The sequence below is a fragment of the Anser anser genome (genome assembly GCF_964211835.1).
Source record: "Anser anser genome assembly, chromosome: 25".
Lineage (NCBI taxonomy): Eukaryota > Metazoa > Chordata > Aves > Anseriformes > Anatidae > Anser > Anser anser.
This window is the reverse complement of record NC_139746.1, coordinates 2,514,797-2,533,937: the sequence shown is the minus strand read 5'-3', so window position 1 is coordinate 2,533,937 and position 19,141 is coordinate 2,514,797. Positions and strand designations below refer to the sequence as shown.

Genomic DNA, 19,141 nt, shown 5'->3' with positions numbered 1-19,141 from the left:
TTGTTTTTAAGTCCAAACAAGATTCTGGTTGACTGTAAAGATTGCTTACAAGGGAGGGAGGTGGCGTGACCCAGACCTGGGTCTCTGAACTCTGCCCCATTGTTAGGGGACACTGTTCAGAACAATGCACAGGCTGAGATAACAGCAACTCCAAAATGATGTCTCTGGAGTTAATTAGTAATTAGGGGAAGAGAAAACGAAAAGCTGGAATGTGCTTTGCCAAACCTGCCATTTGGCATCACGTTTTTTCATCAGGTGGACAAATGTGCTTACTGTTGTGTCCAACCCAATGTTTAGTTTGAGGAAATTTTAAAATCAGCTTTCCAGCGGGTTGCATTCGCTGTTTGAGCATAGGTAACATCAGGAAGTGGGACTGGGGGTTGCAGACAAAGACCCGACCTGCGCAGTCGCCTGCTGTAGCTGTACTGCGCCAATCATTTGCCTGGTAGTCAGAGGGTGGCAGTGGAAAGTTCAGTTCAGCAGCACAGATTTGCTTCAACAGCTTGTTACATTTTTAGAGGCTGGAGATGCCTCAAGTGTGGGTTCAGTTCAGGTCACTCTTTGTACCCTTTAATAGCTGCACACACAGGCACACACAAACAAAGATCATCATCCCCTTAAAATACACCGCTCTGTTTTCAAATGGCATTAATTCCTTTTGTGTAACTAAATACTGTTACTGATTCACCGTGTTGGTTGGTTCCCAACCTGGAATTCCTAGCGGTGGATGTGTGGCAGGAGTTTTGTTTTGATGCTTGTTCCTTTTGTTCCCAAGGAATTAAATTCTGAACGGTTTTTAATTCTGTTGAACCGATTCTGTTTATTTACTGATGAAATCTGACATTAAAGTTGGCTAGCGGCACTCACTTGCAAACAGGGGAGTTGACAAGATCACAGGGCCGATTCTATTTTTACAGCAGCAAAAAATTGATTTTCAGACTGAAGTGCAATAATTTGAGAAGCAATATTTGGTTAACAAACAGCACAACTAATTTGTAGTCTGAATCCGTGTGTCTTAAATGCACCTGCTGAAAAGATCTTAATAAATTTGGTCTCTCGGGAAAAGGTTAAAATTATCTGTCGAAATAGATAAGTTCAGAATTAGGGTTCAAAGCAGCAGATGTATTCCAGTGAGCTGTGAAACTGGTCTTATGCTTTATAAATGCAAATTTATGACACTCAGAATATGTGGAACATCCAAGGTCATCAGAGTTGGGGGCTGTGATATGACCTCATTTGTTCAAAGCTAGAATGTGTAGGAGATGAACTCCCAAGCATTGCAACACTGTGTACAAGGCATCCACGGGGCAGCCTGCTAGAGCTCTATTCTGCTGAGAAGGTCTAGGAGAATTTGAATTCCCAAGCAAATACCTTAGGCTTGGATTTTTTTTCCTGTACACAGTTGTGCAGGAAAATCATCTCAGGGATACATAATTCTGAAAAGCCGTGTGCATTGGAATTTCTTTCTTGTATTGCAAATACGAGTCTTGAATTTGAGTTTTCGATTGCACTCTGAGCTCTCCCATTTTAACTATTTCTTTTCAGGTGAATGCATTTATATTGGATATAACAAATAACATTCTAATGTATTATTTAATAGGCCATCAAGAAAACGAAGAGACCTCGGCTCTGTAGCAAATGCCACCGTGGTGATACCCACCATTGCATCCTCTCCAAACTCTTCTGCAGCTGCATCTGAGAATGCAGAGGAACAGAAACCTTTTGAAAAAGTTAAGTTTAAGGAGTCTTTGGTTATCTCAGGCCTGCGGCATTTCACAGGGTATCGTATTGAGCTCCACGCTTGTAACCACGATGCTCAGGAATCTCGATGCAGCGTTGCAGCTTATGTCAGTGCCAGGACCATGCCAGAAGGTAATTAAGCTTCCTGAGCTTTGCTCGGGGTTGATGGCTGTTTTCAAAATACTGCTTTTCCCATGAGAGCCAGCTGCTTTGCAGAAACATCACGGACTGTGCTCTCTTTATGTCCTGGTAGGAAAAGATGATGGATGAAGTATTGTCGGTTTTGCATTTTGCGAAAGACATGAAATAAAACTATTATTAATCACGACTTTGGTTTTAGCTAAGGCTGATGACATCGTTGGTCCAGTTACCCATGAACTGGTTGAAAAAAATACTGTGCACTTGAAGTGGCAGGAACCAAAGGAGCCAAATGGTCTTATTGTGCTTTATGAAGTGAATTACGGACGTCTTGGGGAGACAGAGGTGAGAATTTCTGCTTCTTCCTTAACGCAGCATGTTTGGAGAAGTAGCTCCGTGCTTCAGTCCCTTTTGTTATAAGCTGTGGTAGCGGTGGTACTGAGGAGGCTGGTGAAAGATAGCAGCTGGAGGCTGGACTTGTAGAGACCTTTCTGCCTTCCCCTGGGTTCTTTTGCTTTGGCATGATACCTCCCATGCCCTCGCAGGACGTGGCTGTGTATTTGTTAGTTTAGGTATAGCTCTGGGTACAGCTCTGTATTTGTTTATTGCTGCAAGACAATAATCCTTGGGAGTCCTTGGGAGCCCTCGTTCAGTTTTTGGTAGCCCTAGTGTTTACAGTATTCTGTCCATTCTGGTTTCCTTTTGCACGAACCAAAGTGAAATAAAACGTTGGTAGTGAATTTTATCCTCTGGAAGTCTACTTGTGGTAATGTTGAGAAATAAAAATCTCCCTCTACAGTGCCTGTTGTTCCAGTATCTGATTTGCTAACTTTCTGCATGGACATTTTTAGGAATTTTATTTCACAGAAGGACAGAAAACATACATGTAAATGTAAATTGCTTAGAGAAGTTAAAGCGCTGAGCAACAGGAGAGCCTGTGAGCAGCCCTAGTGCCTGCGCAGCATGCCAGTGCCGTGTGGGCAGGAGGGCTTGCCAGCTGAGGTCAGATTTCAGGGCTGAGTTCTAGTACAGCAAATGGCATATGCTGTGTGTAATCTGAACTACTCTAAACTATAAAATGCAAATCCAGGACGAGCCACTATCTTGGAAAAGACCCGAGCATGTGAAAACCCTATTTGTATACATTTGCCAGTCAAGGAGGTGAGGAAGAAATCCTAGCGCGCTGTTACGGAGCTCGAGGTTGTTGCAGAGGTAGCGTAACACAGCCTTCCCCTTCCCTCCTCCTGCAGGAAGCACACTACTGCGTTTCCCGTAAGCACTTTGCCAGTGAGCAGGGCTGCAAACTGCGTGGACTGCAGCCTGGAAACTACAGTGTCCGTATACGAGCTACGTCGCTGGCTGGAAATGGCTCGTGGACAGAACCTACCTATTTCTATGTGGCTGATTATTGTGAGTTCTTTGTTTCTTCAACATCATCTTTTTGATCGGAACGCAGATTACAGTTGGAAGATGGTGGGGCTTAGCAAGGAATGCACAGAGACCTGTAGAGGGGCATGAAACATTTACCAATACATCTGTTTTCCAGACACTGCAATTAGGAATGTGGCCATTTTCTTAATATTAGCTGTTGAACAGCAGTTTGAGTCCTTGTTCGGAGCAGCCCTGCATTCTCTACCTGAAGCAGCCTCTGGCTTCTTGTTCTTTCTTGCTTATTCAAGGAAGGGATCTTATGCAGGAAGAGATTTGGATTTTGAGACCTGTGTAATACCTCCAATTCTCTCTCTCTTTCTCTCTTAGTGAATGCTCAGCCTAATATTGCTGTTATAATTGTTCCGATTATTTTTGCCATAATAATTGCTGGAATTATTGGAGCTGCTTATGTTCTTGTGAAAAAGAGGTGAGTGCAACTTCACATCATTTTTACCAGAACAAGCAAAACTTTTATGTAAAGGTTTTCTTCATTTGTTGGAAGTAATTCTGTTTATTTTCTAATTTAGATAATGATTATAACATTAATTTAGTTTAGGAAATATTTTTTGTGCCTTTGGAAATTGGGATAGTCGCTATTTATTGCACACTTTGGGAATTAATCAAACTGACTTCATTTCTAATGTGTCAAAAGCTGCAAATGTGCTAAAGAATTTGTGTATCCCTTTCAGACAAACCGAAGGACCAACTGGGCCACTCTACGCATCTTCTAACCCCGAGTATCTCAGCGCCAGTGATGGTGAGAGCAGTGGGGGCTTTCCTCTGTGCCTTATTTCTCGTGTAGTCGTTCAGGCAGTGCAACAGTACGGCGCTGGCTTTTTCTTTATGGAGTTTTTCTGGTTGTCTTTATATACCACAATATCCTGTGGCAGTTGTGCTGCAGAAATGGCTTTTGAAAGATGGTTGCTCAATTCAGAAACGTCTCCCTCTGTTTGACAGTCTATGTCCCTGATGAATGGGAGGTTCCACGAGAGAAGATCACTCTCCTCCGAGAGCTGGGACAGGGCTCCTTTGGCATGGTGTATGAAGGAATCGCCAAGGACATTGTGAAGGGAGAGCCAGAGACTCGAGTAGCTGTGAAAACCGTTAACGAATCAGCCAGCCTCCGCGAGCGCATCGAGTTCTTAAATGAAGCTTCTGTGATGAAAGGGTTCAGCTGCCATCATGTGGTAAGCATCGCTGGCTGCCTCAGATGATTAGCAAGTGAAAGTCCCATCACATAACTAATATTTCTCTAATGCTTTCAAAGCGTGGTGTTCAGCCTACAAAAGCAGCCTTTCTGCAGAAGCAGTTGATCAAAAGAGCTGGGATCTTTACTTGTCAGATTTTATAAAATGCATGAATCTGCTTGCATCATTTCACTTTTGCTCTTTCAAAACTTCTCAGCCTTAAGTGGCTTTGTGGTGCAGTTCCAAGCTCTCGTTCAGGGTGTGTTGGCTTTGTTATAACACCCGGTTCTCATAGCTGGACTCTGCCCAGTGTACTTGGACACAACCTTGAGGGAAAGTCTCATTTATTTTCCAGGTTCGCCTCCTCGGGGTGGTCTCAAAAGGACAACCTACGCTGGTGGTCATGGAGTTGATGGCACATGGAGATTTGAAAAGCTACCTTCGCTCTTTGAGACCTGATGCTGAGGTACAGACAGGAGAGAGGCAGTATATGTGTAACAGGCTAACTAGATTTGCTTTTTAATACTTGTTTGTTTATCGTAGAATAACCCTGGTCGTCCACCGCCAACGCTGAGAGAAATGATCCAGATGGCTGCAGAGATCGCTGATGGCATGGCCTATCTGAATGCCAAAAAATTTGTTCACAGAGATCTTGCAGCTCGTAACTGTATGGTTGCAGAGGACTTCACTGTAAAAATTGGAGGTATGTAGTATGTGGTCAGAAGATAACTCTGTGGGTCATACTTACACGTGTGAAACCCAAGAGCAATGCAGCAAACACAGGTGATTTCCACTGGCTCCCTTTGGAAATGCAGCAAACTTTCCTGTTATTCTTCCTTGTAAAAGAATTGTATGGACTTCAGTAAGAAAATTGTTTCCCTTAAAGCCAGAGAAACTTTTCTAATCTTCTCTGTACTCAAACCTCTATCCAAAAAGTTTATTGCCTTTTCAGCATAAGCTGCCTGGGGTTGTCTCACTGTTCTTTGCTTTCCATGAGTATTATGACAAAGAAGGTGTTGGGCACAACAAACCAAGCTTTGCTAATCCTGTCACTAGGTCAGGTTCCTTTAAAAAGTCATTTGTCTTCCACAAGAAACAGTTTTTAACCCAAATCCATTTAGAAGTAAGTAAATACAAAATGTAAAAATACACTGAAACCTCAAGGCTTGGTGGTTTTTCAGACCTCTTTGGACTTAAAGCCAAGGCAGTGGGATTTAAGGGCAAAGACAGCTCTGTTTTACTTAAAGGAGATGAATAAAAATAATGTTTAGAATAGAAGCTGTCACTAAAAATTGCAACTCTGGAGTCTCTATCACAGCTCTGTAGTAGTTCACAAAAGAAAAAATGCAGGGAAAAGGAAAGTGTTTTGAATGTTAATCACAAGGTGACAAATTGCTGGAAGTTGCATAGGAGGCTTACTGGGTGTATGAAAATAGCCTGGCGTCAAAGGAAGGAAACACTCATCTAGAGATGTTGCACAGTAAAAGCAGCATGGAAGGAGAGACGTTTAACACGTCCCAATTGCTTTTCTCAGACTTTGGCATGACCAGAGATATCTACGAGACGGATTATTACCGTAAGGGAGGCAAGGGACTTCTGCCTGTGCGCTGGATGGCACCCGAATCATTAAAGGATGGTGTTTTCACTACTTACTCAGATGTGTGGTAAGTTGTACTCTGCAATCCCAGATGAATCAAGAGCTCGCTGTTTTAATGCATGTTGTTTACACTGTGAGTTGCTGACTTCTTCCGAGTACAGACAAAACACAACATTGTTTTGAAACCCTCTTAAAAATATAGTAGTATTCTTTTAAAGTATGTGTTCTCCAAAATAAGGCTATCACTTGCAGATCTTCAGAATGTTTCTCACCAGGAGTCTTGTTTCTTTCTTAGGTCATTTGGTGTTGTCCTTTGGGAAATAAGCAGTTTAGCAGAGCAGCCGTACCAGGGGCTCTCCAACGAACAGGTGCTAAAGTTTGTAATGGATGGAGGATACCTGGATCAGCCGGACAACTGCCCGGAGAGGCTGTAAGTAGCAAAGTGGGTGCCAGCCGACCAAGCTGCACTCTTTAGATAAAGTGTGGGCAACACAGCTGGCCCCACATATGGCATTTCTGAACCACTTCTCTCCTGGGGAGGAACAAAGCAGAATTTAGTGAGCTACCTCTCACGGAAATGAAACCAATGCATCCTTAGTGAACCGAGAATTAAAGCTAGAGACTGGCCTATTCCACTAGAAGGGGGAATTAAACAACCTGGAACCTACACCATGCGTGCAGATTCAAGAGAATGAAATACAAAGCACAGGAAAAGTACAAGTAAGCACTGTGTCAATAGCCCCAAACAAAATGCTTTTCCTCCACTATAGGCTAGTGGATGGCCGTTGGCTCATGTCACAGGGCAGAGCCTGGCCACAGTCTACATCCCTGGGGCCCTAAAGGCTGGAGAGCAGCTTGTTAATCCCACGTCTGCTGAGGTTTTCTCTAATTCATCTCTCCGTACTACGTAAATAGTCTTGAGAATTACAGCAACTCTTTACTGCTGATTTTCAGAAATCCAATTTATGACTAATGAGGGAGAGGTAGGAGAATGCTCTGCTGAGCCCTGAGCTGCTTTTCGTGTCCGAGGCCTTTTCATGTCTCCTGCAGCCTCCTTTCCCACTTAAAGTACAAGGCTAGGCTGCCTGCAAGTTTAGGGAGAAAAGAGGGCACTGTGTAGAGACAGAACGCAAAACACCTCGCAAAGAGGATTACAAACTGAAGCCAGACGTTCTCCTGTACCAGGGTTAAGGGTTAATGTCCGCAGCTGCTCATGATGGTCACGGTTTGGAGGTTACTGCATCCTCAGACCTGCCAGCGCGGCTGCATAGCCAGATGCTTCCTAAGCTGCTTCAGAGTAATTAAAAAAAATAAATCCTGTTACTGAGTGTTCAACCTGAGCTAGGGTGTTTTGGTAGAGGGTTGTAAGGAGCCACTGCTGAAGCAGCGTGCAGAGGTGAGGGGAAGGAGCCCTGGTTGGAAACGGGAACGCCAATAGTAACTCCCTGTTTCCAGTAACTTCTTACGCCAGCCCACTTCTGGCCAAAACAGCACTTCCAGACTCAAAAAATAAACATGTTTTGTGAGTATCCTTGTGAAAAAAGCCTGCTGTCCTGGACAGTTGTCTCTTGTGGCCAGTTACAAACTCGAGTTTGAAACGTTTTTTTGTACCTAGGAGATGTGTAAGTTCTTTCTTCATGGTGTATGATAACATATGACATCTTGCTGCAGCCTTTCTTTTGGGTGGGTTGTTTACAAGACCTTTGTCTTCTGCACAGCCTGCTATTTTCCTTGAAGTTTAAGGAACTTGTTATCTTTCAGGCTGAGTTAAAATTAAAATTGAATGAATTAAAGAATTGTGAGACGGCTATAAGTGCGTGCGCGCATTCACAGAGTACGTGAACTGCAGCCTTGTTTCCTTCGGAAGCCGAGTTAAGAACAATTGAAGGAATTGGAAGGAATTTTTGATCTAGACAGAAATAGAGAAAAAGCAGTGCGAGGATCTAGAGGCAAAAATGGAGACGGGAAGAGAACAAACGGCTCAGTTTGGGTGGGAACGTGGGGTTCAAAGGAGTAGCATGTGTGGTGGGCGGTCTGACATGGATACCAGTCCCGGTCTGTGCCAGCTCTGCCTATGTGGAATTGTCTTTTTCCTGTCCCTGACTCATTTGTCCTCAACTAGGCACAGCCTGATGCAGATGTGTTGGCAATACAACCCCAAAATGCGCCCCACCTTCATTGAGATCATCGAGATGCTGAAGGAGGACTTGCACCCCAGCTTCCACGAGGTCTCGTTCTTCTACAGTGAGGAGAACAAACCTCTGGAAACGGAGGAGTACGAGATGGACTTCGAGAACATGGAGAGCATTCCCCTCGATCCCTCCTCGTACACGCAGAGGGACAAAGTCCTGGGGCGGGACAATGGACCCTCCATGGCCCTCAAGGGGAACTATGAAGAGCACATACCTTACACTCACATGAACGGTGGCAAGAAAAACGGGCGGATTCTCTCCATGCCCCGATCAAGTCCTTCCTAACGCTTCCTGTTTGGCCCAAGGGTTGTGTCTGCTTTTTCCCCCTCCACAAATCTCAGGACTCTTGTTATTGCTGCCACAGTGTATGACACACATCTACAGACTCTTCAGATTTTTAATCATCTTATGATTAATACTTTTTTTTTTGCCAAGTTGACTGGTTGTCAGTGGACTTATCTGTGAACATAAATGGAAGAGGTTTCCATGGCTGCTGTCCTTTCTGTAACCATGGTTTCAAAACAGGAAGCGACCGTGTAAGTTAAACTAAAGGAGGAGCATCCACGTTTGCCAACAAAAGACGTGAAATTTGCTGGTATCTGAGCTACAGCGTAACGGTGCGGAACAAAACTTCTGCAGGACAAAAGCATTTCCAGTAGAATTCCAGGCTTTCAGGCATACTCTTCACTACAGCTGAAGGATTCAACACATCAGTCGGACGCGCCAGATCCTCAGATTGACCAATAGCTGCTGCTTTCATACTTTTTAAATGGGTTAAATCCCAGGGGTGCGTGCGTGTGCGTGCGTGTGTGCAGTATATATATGTGGGGTGTATATGTATAGCAAAATATACACTTCTTTTTTGTACATAAGTTTTGTATGTTCTCACAGAAGCTTTCCTCTTCTCGGAAGTGTGTACTTATCTTTTTCCCATTTCCCTGGAGCGACTGAATCCTAAACAGATTATTTTTATACTGAGGACTCTTGGGAGTAGGTTTTCTCTCATTAACAAATGAGGAAAATGTGCTGGGAGCCAAAGGAGCAGAAATCTGAGATTTATGGGTACTTTCAAGACCAAACAAAGTAGGAGTCCCCTGACCTGAGATACCGAGTTTTCTGTCCTTACAGCATTGAGTATATATATTGTTTGTTGTAATATATTTAAAATGTCTTTAGTTTAAATTCTAACTTCATATAAATTATTGACTGTTTATGGTCCTTTCGGGGAGGGGAGAATTTGGGGGATTGTTTGGTCTTAAAGTGGTCCAAAGATTTCAGAATGAACTAATTTTAGCTGATTACCCTTTTAGGAGCTATGAAGCACATGTTAAGTTTATACTTGACAAGGCTTTATAAAACAGTTTCAAGATTTATACAATGCAGTCAGCTGGCTCCACTCGAAGCCCTGGGACAGAGTAGTTGGGACTTACCTTGGTCGTTGGGGGCCAAAGGACACCAGAACGTCCCGCTGCGGGGTCCTGCTACGTGTTTGCCCTCGCGTCCCTTGCATTGCCTCCACGCACGTTGTGCCGCAGGAGAAGCGGCCAGAGAGGCCGAGCAAGAACTCTAACCGAAAAAAAGACACTAAAGCCCAGCTGAAGGGAGGCAAGCGCAAGGCTCTTGGCTCTCCATGTGAAGCAGAAGCTGAACGTGACTGTGGTCAGCTCCCTGCTGCCTGTCTGCTGCTGCTCAGGCATCCGGCCTCGTGCTGCCTGCGGGCCTCCGATGAGTTCCTGAGATCCCTGCGCCTCTCCCAGGGCGCGTGCGTGAGCCACTGCTTTCAGCTCTTCGGGATGTCAACCTTCGTCTCTTGGACCGTGCTTTGTTTTGCTGCTGTTTGCGTAAAGACAGAGCTGCTAAGCACAAGATGTTAGAAAACCATTGTGAAACTAAGCGTGTCTCGTTGCGATGAGGGAGTGTGCTGGCAGGGAGAAGCGCTAAAGCGAGAAATGAAGATCGATGTCGCAGGCCGTTTCATGCAGGAGGTGGTTTTACACGGGGAGAGATTGCTCAGACCTCCGTTCTTCCTCCTGGAGAAGTCCAAGGGGCCACTTTGCTCTCTCTGCCGGGAAAAAACAAGGTCCTGACTCGGTGGGAGCGGGGACACCAGGCCGCAGCGTGGCTTTTGGTTTGTGCTGCTGCCTCCTCCCCGTGAGGGACTGGAAGGGGCCGGGGTCTGCAGGAGGCGCCTCTTGCAGCTCTGCTCGGCCGCGGCACCGTGGGGTGGTGGCCCCTGGGCCGAGGGTGGAAGGCAGAGGGCAGTGGTTGCTCGCGGAGTTAGGGGGAAAACACCCAGTACAGGCATGGGTAAGAACCTTCCGTTCGAAAAGGCCTCGTTTACATTTCTTCTGCTTTACGAAGTAGTAACTGTTTAGCAGCTCTATACTACACTGCAGGAAAGAAGACATATTCTCACACTTTTCTAAGGAAGAGAAGTTTTTCTTATTAGAATTTTTTTATTTATTTTAATATATAGAACACTGTAAAAAAAAAAAAAAAGGCAACAAAAAAATCGTTTTCTTAAACACGCAGAACATGTAGATTTGTGTCCGTAAAATCTTGGCAGGTGGATGTGGTGGGATTAATTTTGTCCTGTTCTGGTGCAGTCTACCTCAGTGTTTCTTAAGGATATTTTTAATACTGCGCACCTCTAAACCTGTTTAAATATTCTGGTCTGGACCTATTGTGGATCAGGGAAAATCAATATCAGCTGATTCCAATACTTGGGACCATTCACTGAAGGGAATGGGTAGGAGAACAGCTCGTCACCGTTTATCGCTATTCTGAGTAGTAGTGACCAAAGGAAACTACTTCCAGCTCCAAATACACGATAGCAAATTTGGATCTGATACTCTGATATCATCTTCCTAGTTCTGTTGCGATAAAAAAAGAAAAAAAGACCCGTTTAAATGTTTGGACTTTGTGAACTAACCACCTAAAAGGAGGAGACAGCATCCTGCTGGAGCTGTAGATGCCAGTGGGGAGTAGGGCCTGTGCCCAGCCCTCATTGTTGGAGCTGGGTTTGGGTGTCGTGGTCACTGCCCTCACTGCGCGCTGCTACCCGGGAGCTCTGCTGTTTGGATGTGACCTCCTGAAACCAGCCCTTCCCGCGTGCCGATGTTTTGATAACATTTTAAATTGCAGCAATCATAACTGTGGGAATAGAAGATCCTTTATATAAACAAACATTGGAACCTAGTATTGGGTCTGGCTTTTAAATTTAGTTGATATTGGTTGGCCCTGTGAGTACGCATGATTTGCAACACTCGGATCACTGAACAAGGGATTGTGTGTTTCACTTTGCGGACAGGCAGTCCGTTCACGTGGCTCATGTTGTCATCGTCACTCTGCACCGAAGGGAGCAGTTGTTTATACCCAATACTGTGCATAAAGATTACTCCAGTCGTCCTCTCTACAGTGTGCCAAGGGCGAGGAAAGGCGTGTGGTACCAGCGGTAAGGATATCGTTTTTCCCCAAAGCTAGTCCCTTCTGAAAACAAACACATGACGCTAGCGGTTGCCACTCGTGGCTGTTGGAGATTACGCTCAGCTACAGAATTAGGAGGAGTGAATGGGCGTCATCCGTAAAGCCCAGCTCTGAATGAGGAAAATCCTTTACTTTCAGCCCTCAGCCACCACTTTGCTCTCTTGCTGGGAAATCCTTCCCTACGCCGGGGATGCACAAGTCCCGCGCTTGGATCGGCGACGCCAGGGGTTGCGTACAAGTTGAGACTGCGTGTGCCAGGTGAAACCTGTGTGCAGTGCAGCTGCGGTCCTGTGTCCGGGAAGGGGAGCAGCGCAGCAGGTGCTGTGCCTTTGCCTGGGGAGCTGCTGCTGCGTGCTCCAGCGAGATCCTTATCGGGGCGAGAGCGCCGCAGCTGCAGCGGAAGCACAGGCACCCACTGCTGCGTGCTGCAGTGAGGAGGAGCCAGGCAGGAGCGCAGGTGGGATGGCTGGAGGAGGGCAGCTCCACTGGCCTTCAGGTAGCGTTGGCTGGGGTCGGATCCTGCCCTGTGCAGGCAGAGAACTTCCCACTCACAGCGCCGAGTAGCGGGGCAGACCCTGGCGCGTGTTGTGGAGCAGCTGTAGCCTCCTGTGTGCAGTCTGGGGACAGGGAGGGGTACCAACGAGCAGCCAGAGCCTCGCTGTTTCTAAAGCTGGTGAAGCAGGAAGCATAAGAAACAGCTTTCTGTGCTCTGCTGTGTTTTCTTTGAGCAGATGTTTGAAGCACGAGACTGGAGAGGTTTCTCAGAAACGTTTGCACGTTAAATTCTATCGCCACTTCCTGAACACCTCTTGCAAATCTGGTACTTCTCTTGCAGTACAGTGCAGCGTTGCAAAGCTTGCCTGCTAGGTTAAAAACACGTCTCTTGGCGGCTTGTAAATACTCTGTTGTGTTGTAAAATAGAAGAGCTTATAACGTGAACTCTGTGCCAGCACTGGGTTGGGAAACGTGATAGGAAATAGACCAAGCTGCGAGGAGGATATTCTGTGCAGATCATAAAGCAGCTGTGTTGCTTGGGAAGAGGCTGCTCCTAGGTTGCTAAAGGGTACTCTTAATTTATGGGTAGTGTATCTCTTTCCTCCTGAACTTGTATTATAGTAATGGCACACTTTGCTTAATTTTGGTTTGTTGCGTATAGCGTTGGTATCTCTTTGGAAAAATCTCAAAGTTGCTTACTGTGTTGTTGACCTAAAAGAGATGAAGGCAAACAGGAAAAGACAGGAGCAAGAAGGGTGCTGCGTCAGTTTTTCTTGAGCCTCCGTTTTAGGGGAGGGAGAGAGGCAATCCAGTTCCCTCTTAACGTCACTGTGATACGAAGACGGACCCTGAGGTTCTCCGGGCCCTTCATTGCTAGCAGCGATTCCTGATACCGAGACTGGAACCTCATTTTTCAAGTCAGAACGTGAAGTATCTTTGTGCCATAAAGCCTTACTCTGACAGCTGTGCCAGGTGCTCCCGTGATCCACGTGTGATCGGTTCAGAGACTGTGGAGTAAGAGCAGAGTAAGCAAGAAACTGCAGAACACCCTCCGGTCCTCCGGCTGTGTCCTTGCCTCCCTCGAAGCCGCCACTTCTCACGCGAAGACGCGCGGAGCCGGCGGGCACGGCCGTGCCAGGAGCCCCTTCCCCTCCGCGGAGCAGCCGATGCCCCTCGTAGCTCCCCTGCGCGCGGTCCTGGGAAAGGAGCTGCTGAATGGATTGGAATCGCGAAGTAGTTGCTTCAGAAATACGTGAAATTCAAAGCGAGATTAGTTTAGCGTTTGTATGAACTTAATTGAATTTGGCCTTTTTATTACCTTCTGCTTGGCTCTGTGTTAACTCTGCTTGGATGCTGTACGTGAATGTTGGTGTAAGAGCATTAACGTGTTCAGCCTGTTCTGTTCTGGCTTGCCTTGCTACGAGTATCACAAGAGTGAAGCCAGTAGTGCGATTGACTTTTGGAGGAATCTGACTATTTAAAAGCAATTATAAAACTACCATTTTTATCAAATCTGCTGTCATTAAATGTGTATTTCTTTTTAAGATTAAATTGCTTGTCCTTCTCAGAAGTAAGCACTTATTCTTGCAGGTTCAGCAAATTAACTGCAGCACAATGCAAGCTATAAGGGGACAGGTAGAGAAATGACTTTTTAAATATTGTATAATAAAGTTAGTATTAACTCCTACGGCGTCGTTACGTTTTTTGCCAACACGTTTGCAGTGGGCACCAGGCTGTGTTTGTGGCGGTAGTTTTGTTGTGAGCTCTGCTGCTCCAGCTGATGGTGCTCGGTGCTTCCTTCTCCCCAGCCCAGGAGCCCCTGGGGGAGCGGGGTCTGGCTGCGGCACCGGGGCAGTCCTGACACCCAAGGAGGACCACCAGCACGGTTTAACGGTGGGCCCAGGCTCACCTGCTTAGCTGAGTCCTGGCGACACCGCTCAGGCTCTTGCTCTGTGCTGCCGAGGGGCTGCTTTGCAGTCCTGGCAGTGGAAAGCACGGCTTGGGTTTGCTGGGCTCTCAGTTGCCCAAGAGCTGGTGTCCGAGCTGGGCTTGTTCCCAAAGCTCTTCTCTTCCTCCGAGTCCCCCCAGCAGCATTGGTAATGCTGCGGCCGTCTTGGTTTCCAGATACTTCTCCCATTACCGGGCTCGATGGAAACTGGCTGCTGGCGATCTTAGAAAAGTCGCTTTTAAATTTGAAGAGACAGAATGCTATTTACAAAGGAAACCCCTCACCTTTTGCTTTAGTTTGCACAACGGTTTTGTTCCTAGAGTGTCAAAACAGTGGCTTGTGTTTGAGGAGCTTCATGGATGGGGTCCTGGGCATCGGCTTGATCAAACGCAGCCAAAAGCAAATGCTGGTCTGCTTGCACCTTAACTGGATTAGAGGCAGTTTCAGTGACATGCTAAGTGATGTTCTGTGAGGTCTCTTTTTTTTTTTCCTGTTAAAACTTGCTGCTCCCACCTTTCTCTCTGCATATCTAAGGTTCCAGTATTGCAGATACCTCGTTTGAAATAAAGGATCAAATGTGCCATGATTTTTTCTTTAAAAAAAAAAAAAAGAGAAAAAAAAGAAAAAACTCCCCCTTGATTTATTTTTTTCAATGTTTTCGTATGTAAGAGCCAAGCAGTGACATGTACAGAAAATATCTTTGAGCATTAAGAAAAAACTCTTGCCGTGTCAGAATATTGAACAATTAACTGTTTATATTAAATTTCTGAATAAATTATCCAAGAATAACTGCTCATTTTGTGTCTGCTGTCTGTGCAGCACTGAGTGCTGCTTTACCACAGAGAAAGCATTAAATTCATATCTTGGAATAAGCAATACTTTCAGTTGCAAAATGAATGGTGCTAAGAAAAAAAAAAAAAAACAAACACAGATCTGCCAGTTGCAGGCTTGTGGTCCGAGGCTCGCTTAGCTCGGCCCCATGGCTTGTGCGACGCTCTCTGGGCTCGTCCTCACCGCAGGGTGCTCGGTGCTGTTGGGTAAACATTGGTAAAGGGCTTCCTTCTGCCCAAAACAGCGAGAGCTGCTGCTCCGCAGTGTCATGCTGTTATTTCCCTGAGCACAGACCCAGGCTCCCCTCCCGTTAGGGGAACACAAGCAGTTTTAAAAGACAGAACTGCGAGGCAGAAAGGCAGAGGCTCTGCTTCATCCCTGTCCTGAGGCAGAGCAGCTGGGGCCGGATTTGCACCGGGAACCACCTCACCTCGCCTTCTGCACCGAGCTGCTCTGGAAATGTAAAAATCTTTCTTTCTTCTGACTTAAATGTTGTTTCGTTTTATCAGAGGTGAGATTTCCTTCCTGATCAGCTGCACCAGCGAGGCGGGGGACTCGCCGCTGCTGTTTTTCTTCTTGATGTGTTTAGCCGTTCAGTTAAGGTACCTGCTCTCCTGCTGTGCCTTGTCCCTCGTGTCCCCGCTGTGCTGCAGCCCTGACTCTTCACCGCCCTGTGGCTGCACTCGCGGCTCTCCCTGCCCAAGCTGAGCACCTCGGGGCTGCTCCTGGCCTGCTGGGGCTCAGCTCTGCCAGGGCCCCACCGGCCTCAGACCTGGGGATAGTGTCCGATGCTTGCGCAACGAATGGCTGTAAAAGTGAGTAGTAGTATGATTTATTTTTTTTTGCAAAGAATGCTCCTTTTTTTTTTCTTTTTTTTTTTTTTTTTCTGAAGGGGTCAAGGTCAACCCTCACTTCGCTCCTCACCCCCTGTCCCCGGTAAATTCCAGCAACTGTTTCATCAGCCACCTGGGCCCAGCGCTGGGATGGGCGATGACGCTCGTTAATGGAGAATGTGCAGTGCTGATGCCACCTAGTGCCTCTGCACATCGAGCTGGACGAGGCAGCTGGATCCGGCCCCGCTCTGCGCCCGCTGCCCTGTGTCTGGGTGGGAGCACACGGAGCGGCTCAGCCCAACCTCAGCCCTCTCCAAACCCACCTGGATTTCTTGTGTTGTAAGAGCGATGAGAAACAAAGCAATACTTTAAAATGTTTTGGAATTGCATCTTCTGGCACAGGTCGTTCCCTGGAGTTCCTAACAAAACTTGACCTCGCTGTCACGGGAGGTTTGCTGCCTGCTGGGCTCTCAAGTCAGGGATGCTGGGGGAGGATGCTGAGGCTCATCCAGCCCTCGTGCCGTCATCCCTCATCGCTTTTCCAGGCTGCATGCGTAGCTCTGCTTCACTAACCCCCAAACCAGAAAGGAAGGGGATAAGCTCTGGTCCTCTCTTGTGGTCAGGACAACGCACTGTCCCGTCAGCTGCCTGGTTTAGGAGCAGTCCTGATCCCTGATCCTCACCGAGCTCTTGTGGACTTCAGAGAAATTAAACCTTAATTCCTCTTTGCTCTGGTGGTTTCCTGGAGCACTGGATAATTGCTATCCCAAGCGCTGCCAAGGCTGCGGTCTCTGAGTAATTGGAGTGTGAGCGGATCTTGTTCTGATTAGGGCTTGGCTGGGGCTGGCGTGCGCTCGGGGCCGTGGGATGAGGTGTGTGCGCTCGGCGGCCCCCGGGGCTCGGTGGAACGGAGTGAGCGGCCGCGCCGAAAATCTGAGCCTGGGCTCTGCCTGCCAGACTGCACACGGCGAGGACCAGCACCTCACCCCTCACTCTGCTTGCTTTGGAGCTGGAGTGCCCGCGGGTCTGCCCCTCACCTGCACAGAGAAATTCAGCCGGTGCAGTCGTCTCTGTGCTTTGTCTCTTTGCTATCGCTTCATCCCGTCTCAGCCCGAGACCTGCTGGGCTGCGGGGTCTGCCAGAGCCACCCCGCCACTGCGGTGATGAAGGATGCGTTTGTGGGAGCCCAGCGCTGGGCCCCGCTGCCCTTGGCAGGAGGCTAACGAGTGATGGTGCAACGAGCCCGCGGGCACAGCCCCTTAGTGCCAGGCTCTCACGGTGCACGCAGAGCGGTTTTTCTCCGAACGGAACAGGAAGCTGTTTGTGGCAATCGCTGTCATCGTGGCCATCACCAGTTCTGCAGCTCTCGGGGCCCCTGCGCCGGGCGGTTCAGGTTGCGCGGCCCCCAGACGGGGGCTGCTGGACCCTGCTGGAGCCCCGACCCCTGCGAGGGCTGGAGCGAGCAGCGGGGCCGTGCCAGGGCTGACGTCGGAGGAACTGCAGCATGGGCGAGGCGGGCTTGTTCGTGCCTTCGGAAAGGGGAAGCGGTGAGATGGTTGAGCCAGAGGCCCCCACGAGCAGCCCTGCAGTGCGGCTGCTGCTTCCCCGATGAGGCTCCGCTTCTTGCTTTGCACCAGCATCTGGAGAAGTCGGGGCTGTCAGCTGTAAGCGTGCTCGGGGAACTCACCAGAGATGCCTCCAGCCTTCAGGGTAAGTCATTCTCCGCACAAGCTCCATCCAACGACACCGGACTTGTTGCTCATCTTCCTCGCGGTTTTCTGATGAAGCAGCCTCACCCTGCCGCACGTGAAGAGGAGGTCGGGGTTTAACCCGCCGGGCGTCCCCCTGGCTCCCTTTGGGGCAGTGCTGGGGTGTCCAAACACCCCACGGGTGCTGCTCCTGCTGCTGCCACGCCACAGCTGAAGGTTTGCAGATGTCTCCCCCCAGCAGGAACTCAGCACTGCCCATGGCTGGGTTTGGGCCTGGCTGAGCTGGTGTCCCCCAAACCCTCTCCAAAGGGCCGCTGCTGAGCTGGGTGCCCGCGTTATCAGGGAGATGCCTGCAGAGGGGATGTGGGAGGACTGCGCTGGGCAGATGACACCTAGAGGTTTGTGGTCGGGTGAGGGAAACGCTCTTCACCACCCACTTCTGTGTGACACCAGCCCGGAGCAGGCTCCGTGCTGTGGAGATGCCTGTGGCCGTCCCCAAACCAGGTGGGCTCCGCTCAGCGAGGCTGCGATTGTAAAACCAGGCTTCGTCAGCCTGCTCAAGGGCTCGGGAGCAAGGTTTGGAGCTGCTCTGAGCTGTAGGGCTGGAGTCAGTGGGGCTCAGAGACCTCAGCGTGGGGGATTTGGTGTCTTGGGGCAGTTTGGAGACAGCTCCCACCTCCCTTTGTGGGGGAGCTGAGAAGGGCTCGGAGGATGACCTTTGCCAGGGAATGGGGACTTGCTAAGACGCCAAGGCGATGCCAGTGTTGCAGATGAGGGAGGGTCTTGCACCTTCCCTTGCAGAGGCTGTGCAAAATGATGCCAAAGGTGCAACTATCCAGCCGGTGCCCTCAGCTCTTGCCCTGCACTGCCCAGGTGGAGGGGCCCCGTGCCCCTGCAGAACGGACATGCAGGTGACGGTTTGTCCGGCTGACATCTGATCACCATGAACGGAGCAGGGAGGTTTTGGCAGCGAGGGGCAGGTCTGGGTGTGTTTGCAGCCTGTTTTCTGCTTCCCTCTGCAAGCCTTGGCCAGTGTTCGGGGCTGCATGTGCTGCGGGGCCACTAATCCCTGGGCCCTGCTGTAGGAAGTCACTGACCCGTCACACAGGTGGGAACGCCGGAGACCAGGAATTTCTCTCTGGCTACAGCTTCCATCAGCTGATACTTCTGACAAAACACTTGGCTTCTCCACTCCCCCCTTGGCAGCCCCTGGGCTGCAGCCTGCAGCGCTGCCTTAGACCGCGCTGAGCTCTGCCGTGCGCCGTGCTGTCGTCTCCTGCTTGGGGCTGTTCCTCGCACAGGGCTCCGAGGGCTCCCCAATGTCAGACTCACTGCTCAACCACTCCTGGCCGTCGTTCTCGAAGCGCTGGAAGAAGAGATGGTCCTTTAAGCGAGGTAATGGCCTGTGTGCGGGGAGAGAGGGCTGAGCTGGGTGCTGCGAGCCGCTGCTGCAGGGCGGCCGGGGCGAGCGGGTGGCAGAGAGCACGGGGGTCCCCGACGTGCTGGGCGCCTGCCGCTCCGCTCTGTGGGGCCACTGCTCAAATGTCAGCTAAC

The 19,141-nt window shown here is 48.7% G+C and overlaps 2 protein-coding genes across 8 annotated transcripts in view; both read left to right on the top strand.

Annotated features, from left to right (window-relative positions):
• Positions 1 to 13,953, top strand: part of INSR (insulin receptor) — a 56,888-nt gene extending 42,935 nt beyond the window's left edge. The window contains exons 11-21 of the mRNA XM_083811290.1: positions 1,601 to 1,872; positions 2,081 to 2,223; positions 3,129 to 3,288; positions 3,637 to 3,736; positions 3,999 to 4,066; positions 4,267 to 4,496; positions 4,852 to 4,962; positions 5,040 to 5,199; positions 6,031 to 6,160; positions 6,389 to 6,523; positions 8,216 to 13,953. Coding sequence (XP_083667416.1) covers positions 1,601 to 1,872; positions 2,081 to 2,223; positions 3,129 to 3,288; positions 3,637 to 3,736; positions 3,999 to 4,066; positions 4,267 to 4,496; positions 4,852 to 4,962; positions 5,040 to 5,199; positions 6,031 to 6,160; positions 6,389 to 6,523; positions 8,216 to 8,570 — 1,864 coding nt within the window. The 3' untranslated portion in view covers positions 8,571 to 13,953. The remainder of the gene's footprint in view (positions 1 to 1,600; positions 1,873 to 2,080; positions 2,224 to 3,128; positions 3,289 to 3,636; positions 3,737 to 3,998; positions 4,067 to 4,266; positions 4,497 to 4,851; positions 4,963 to 5,039; positions 5,200 to 6,030; positions 6,161 to 6,388; positions 6,524 to 8,215) is intronic.
• A 3,001-nt stretch (positions 13,954 to 16,954) lies between these two features.
• The window catches only part of ARHGEF18 (Rho/Rac guanine nucleotide exchange factor 18), a 53,737-nt gene continuing 51,550 nt past the window's right edge, over positions 16,955 to 19,141 (top strand). For 6 of the 7 annotated variants that reach the window (XR_014575350.1, XR_014575351.1, XM_083811274.1 and 3 more), the window contains exon 1: positions 16,955 to 17,588. Coding sequence is in view for 5 of the 7 variants with exons in the window: in XM_083811274.1 (XP_083667400.1) it covers positions 17,108 to 17,588 (481 nt within the window). In the remaining 2 variants the exon portion in view is untranslated. Of the gene's footprint in view, positions 17,589 to 18,523; positions 18,983 to 19,141 lie in introns of those variants that run through there. The other variant, XM_083811277.1, reaches the window with a different exon arrangement.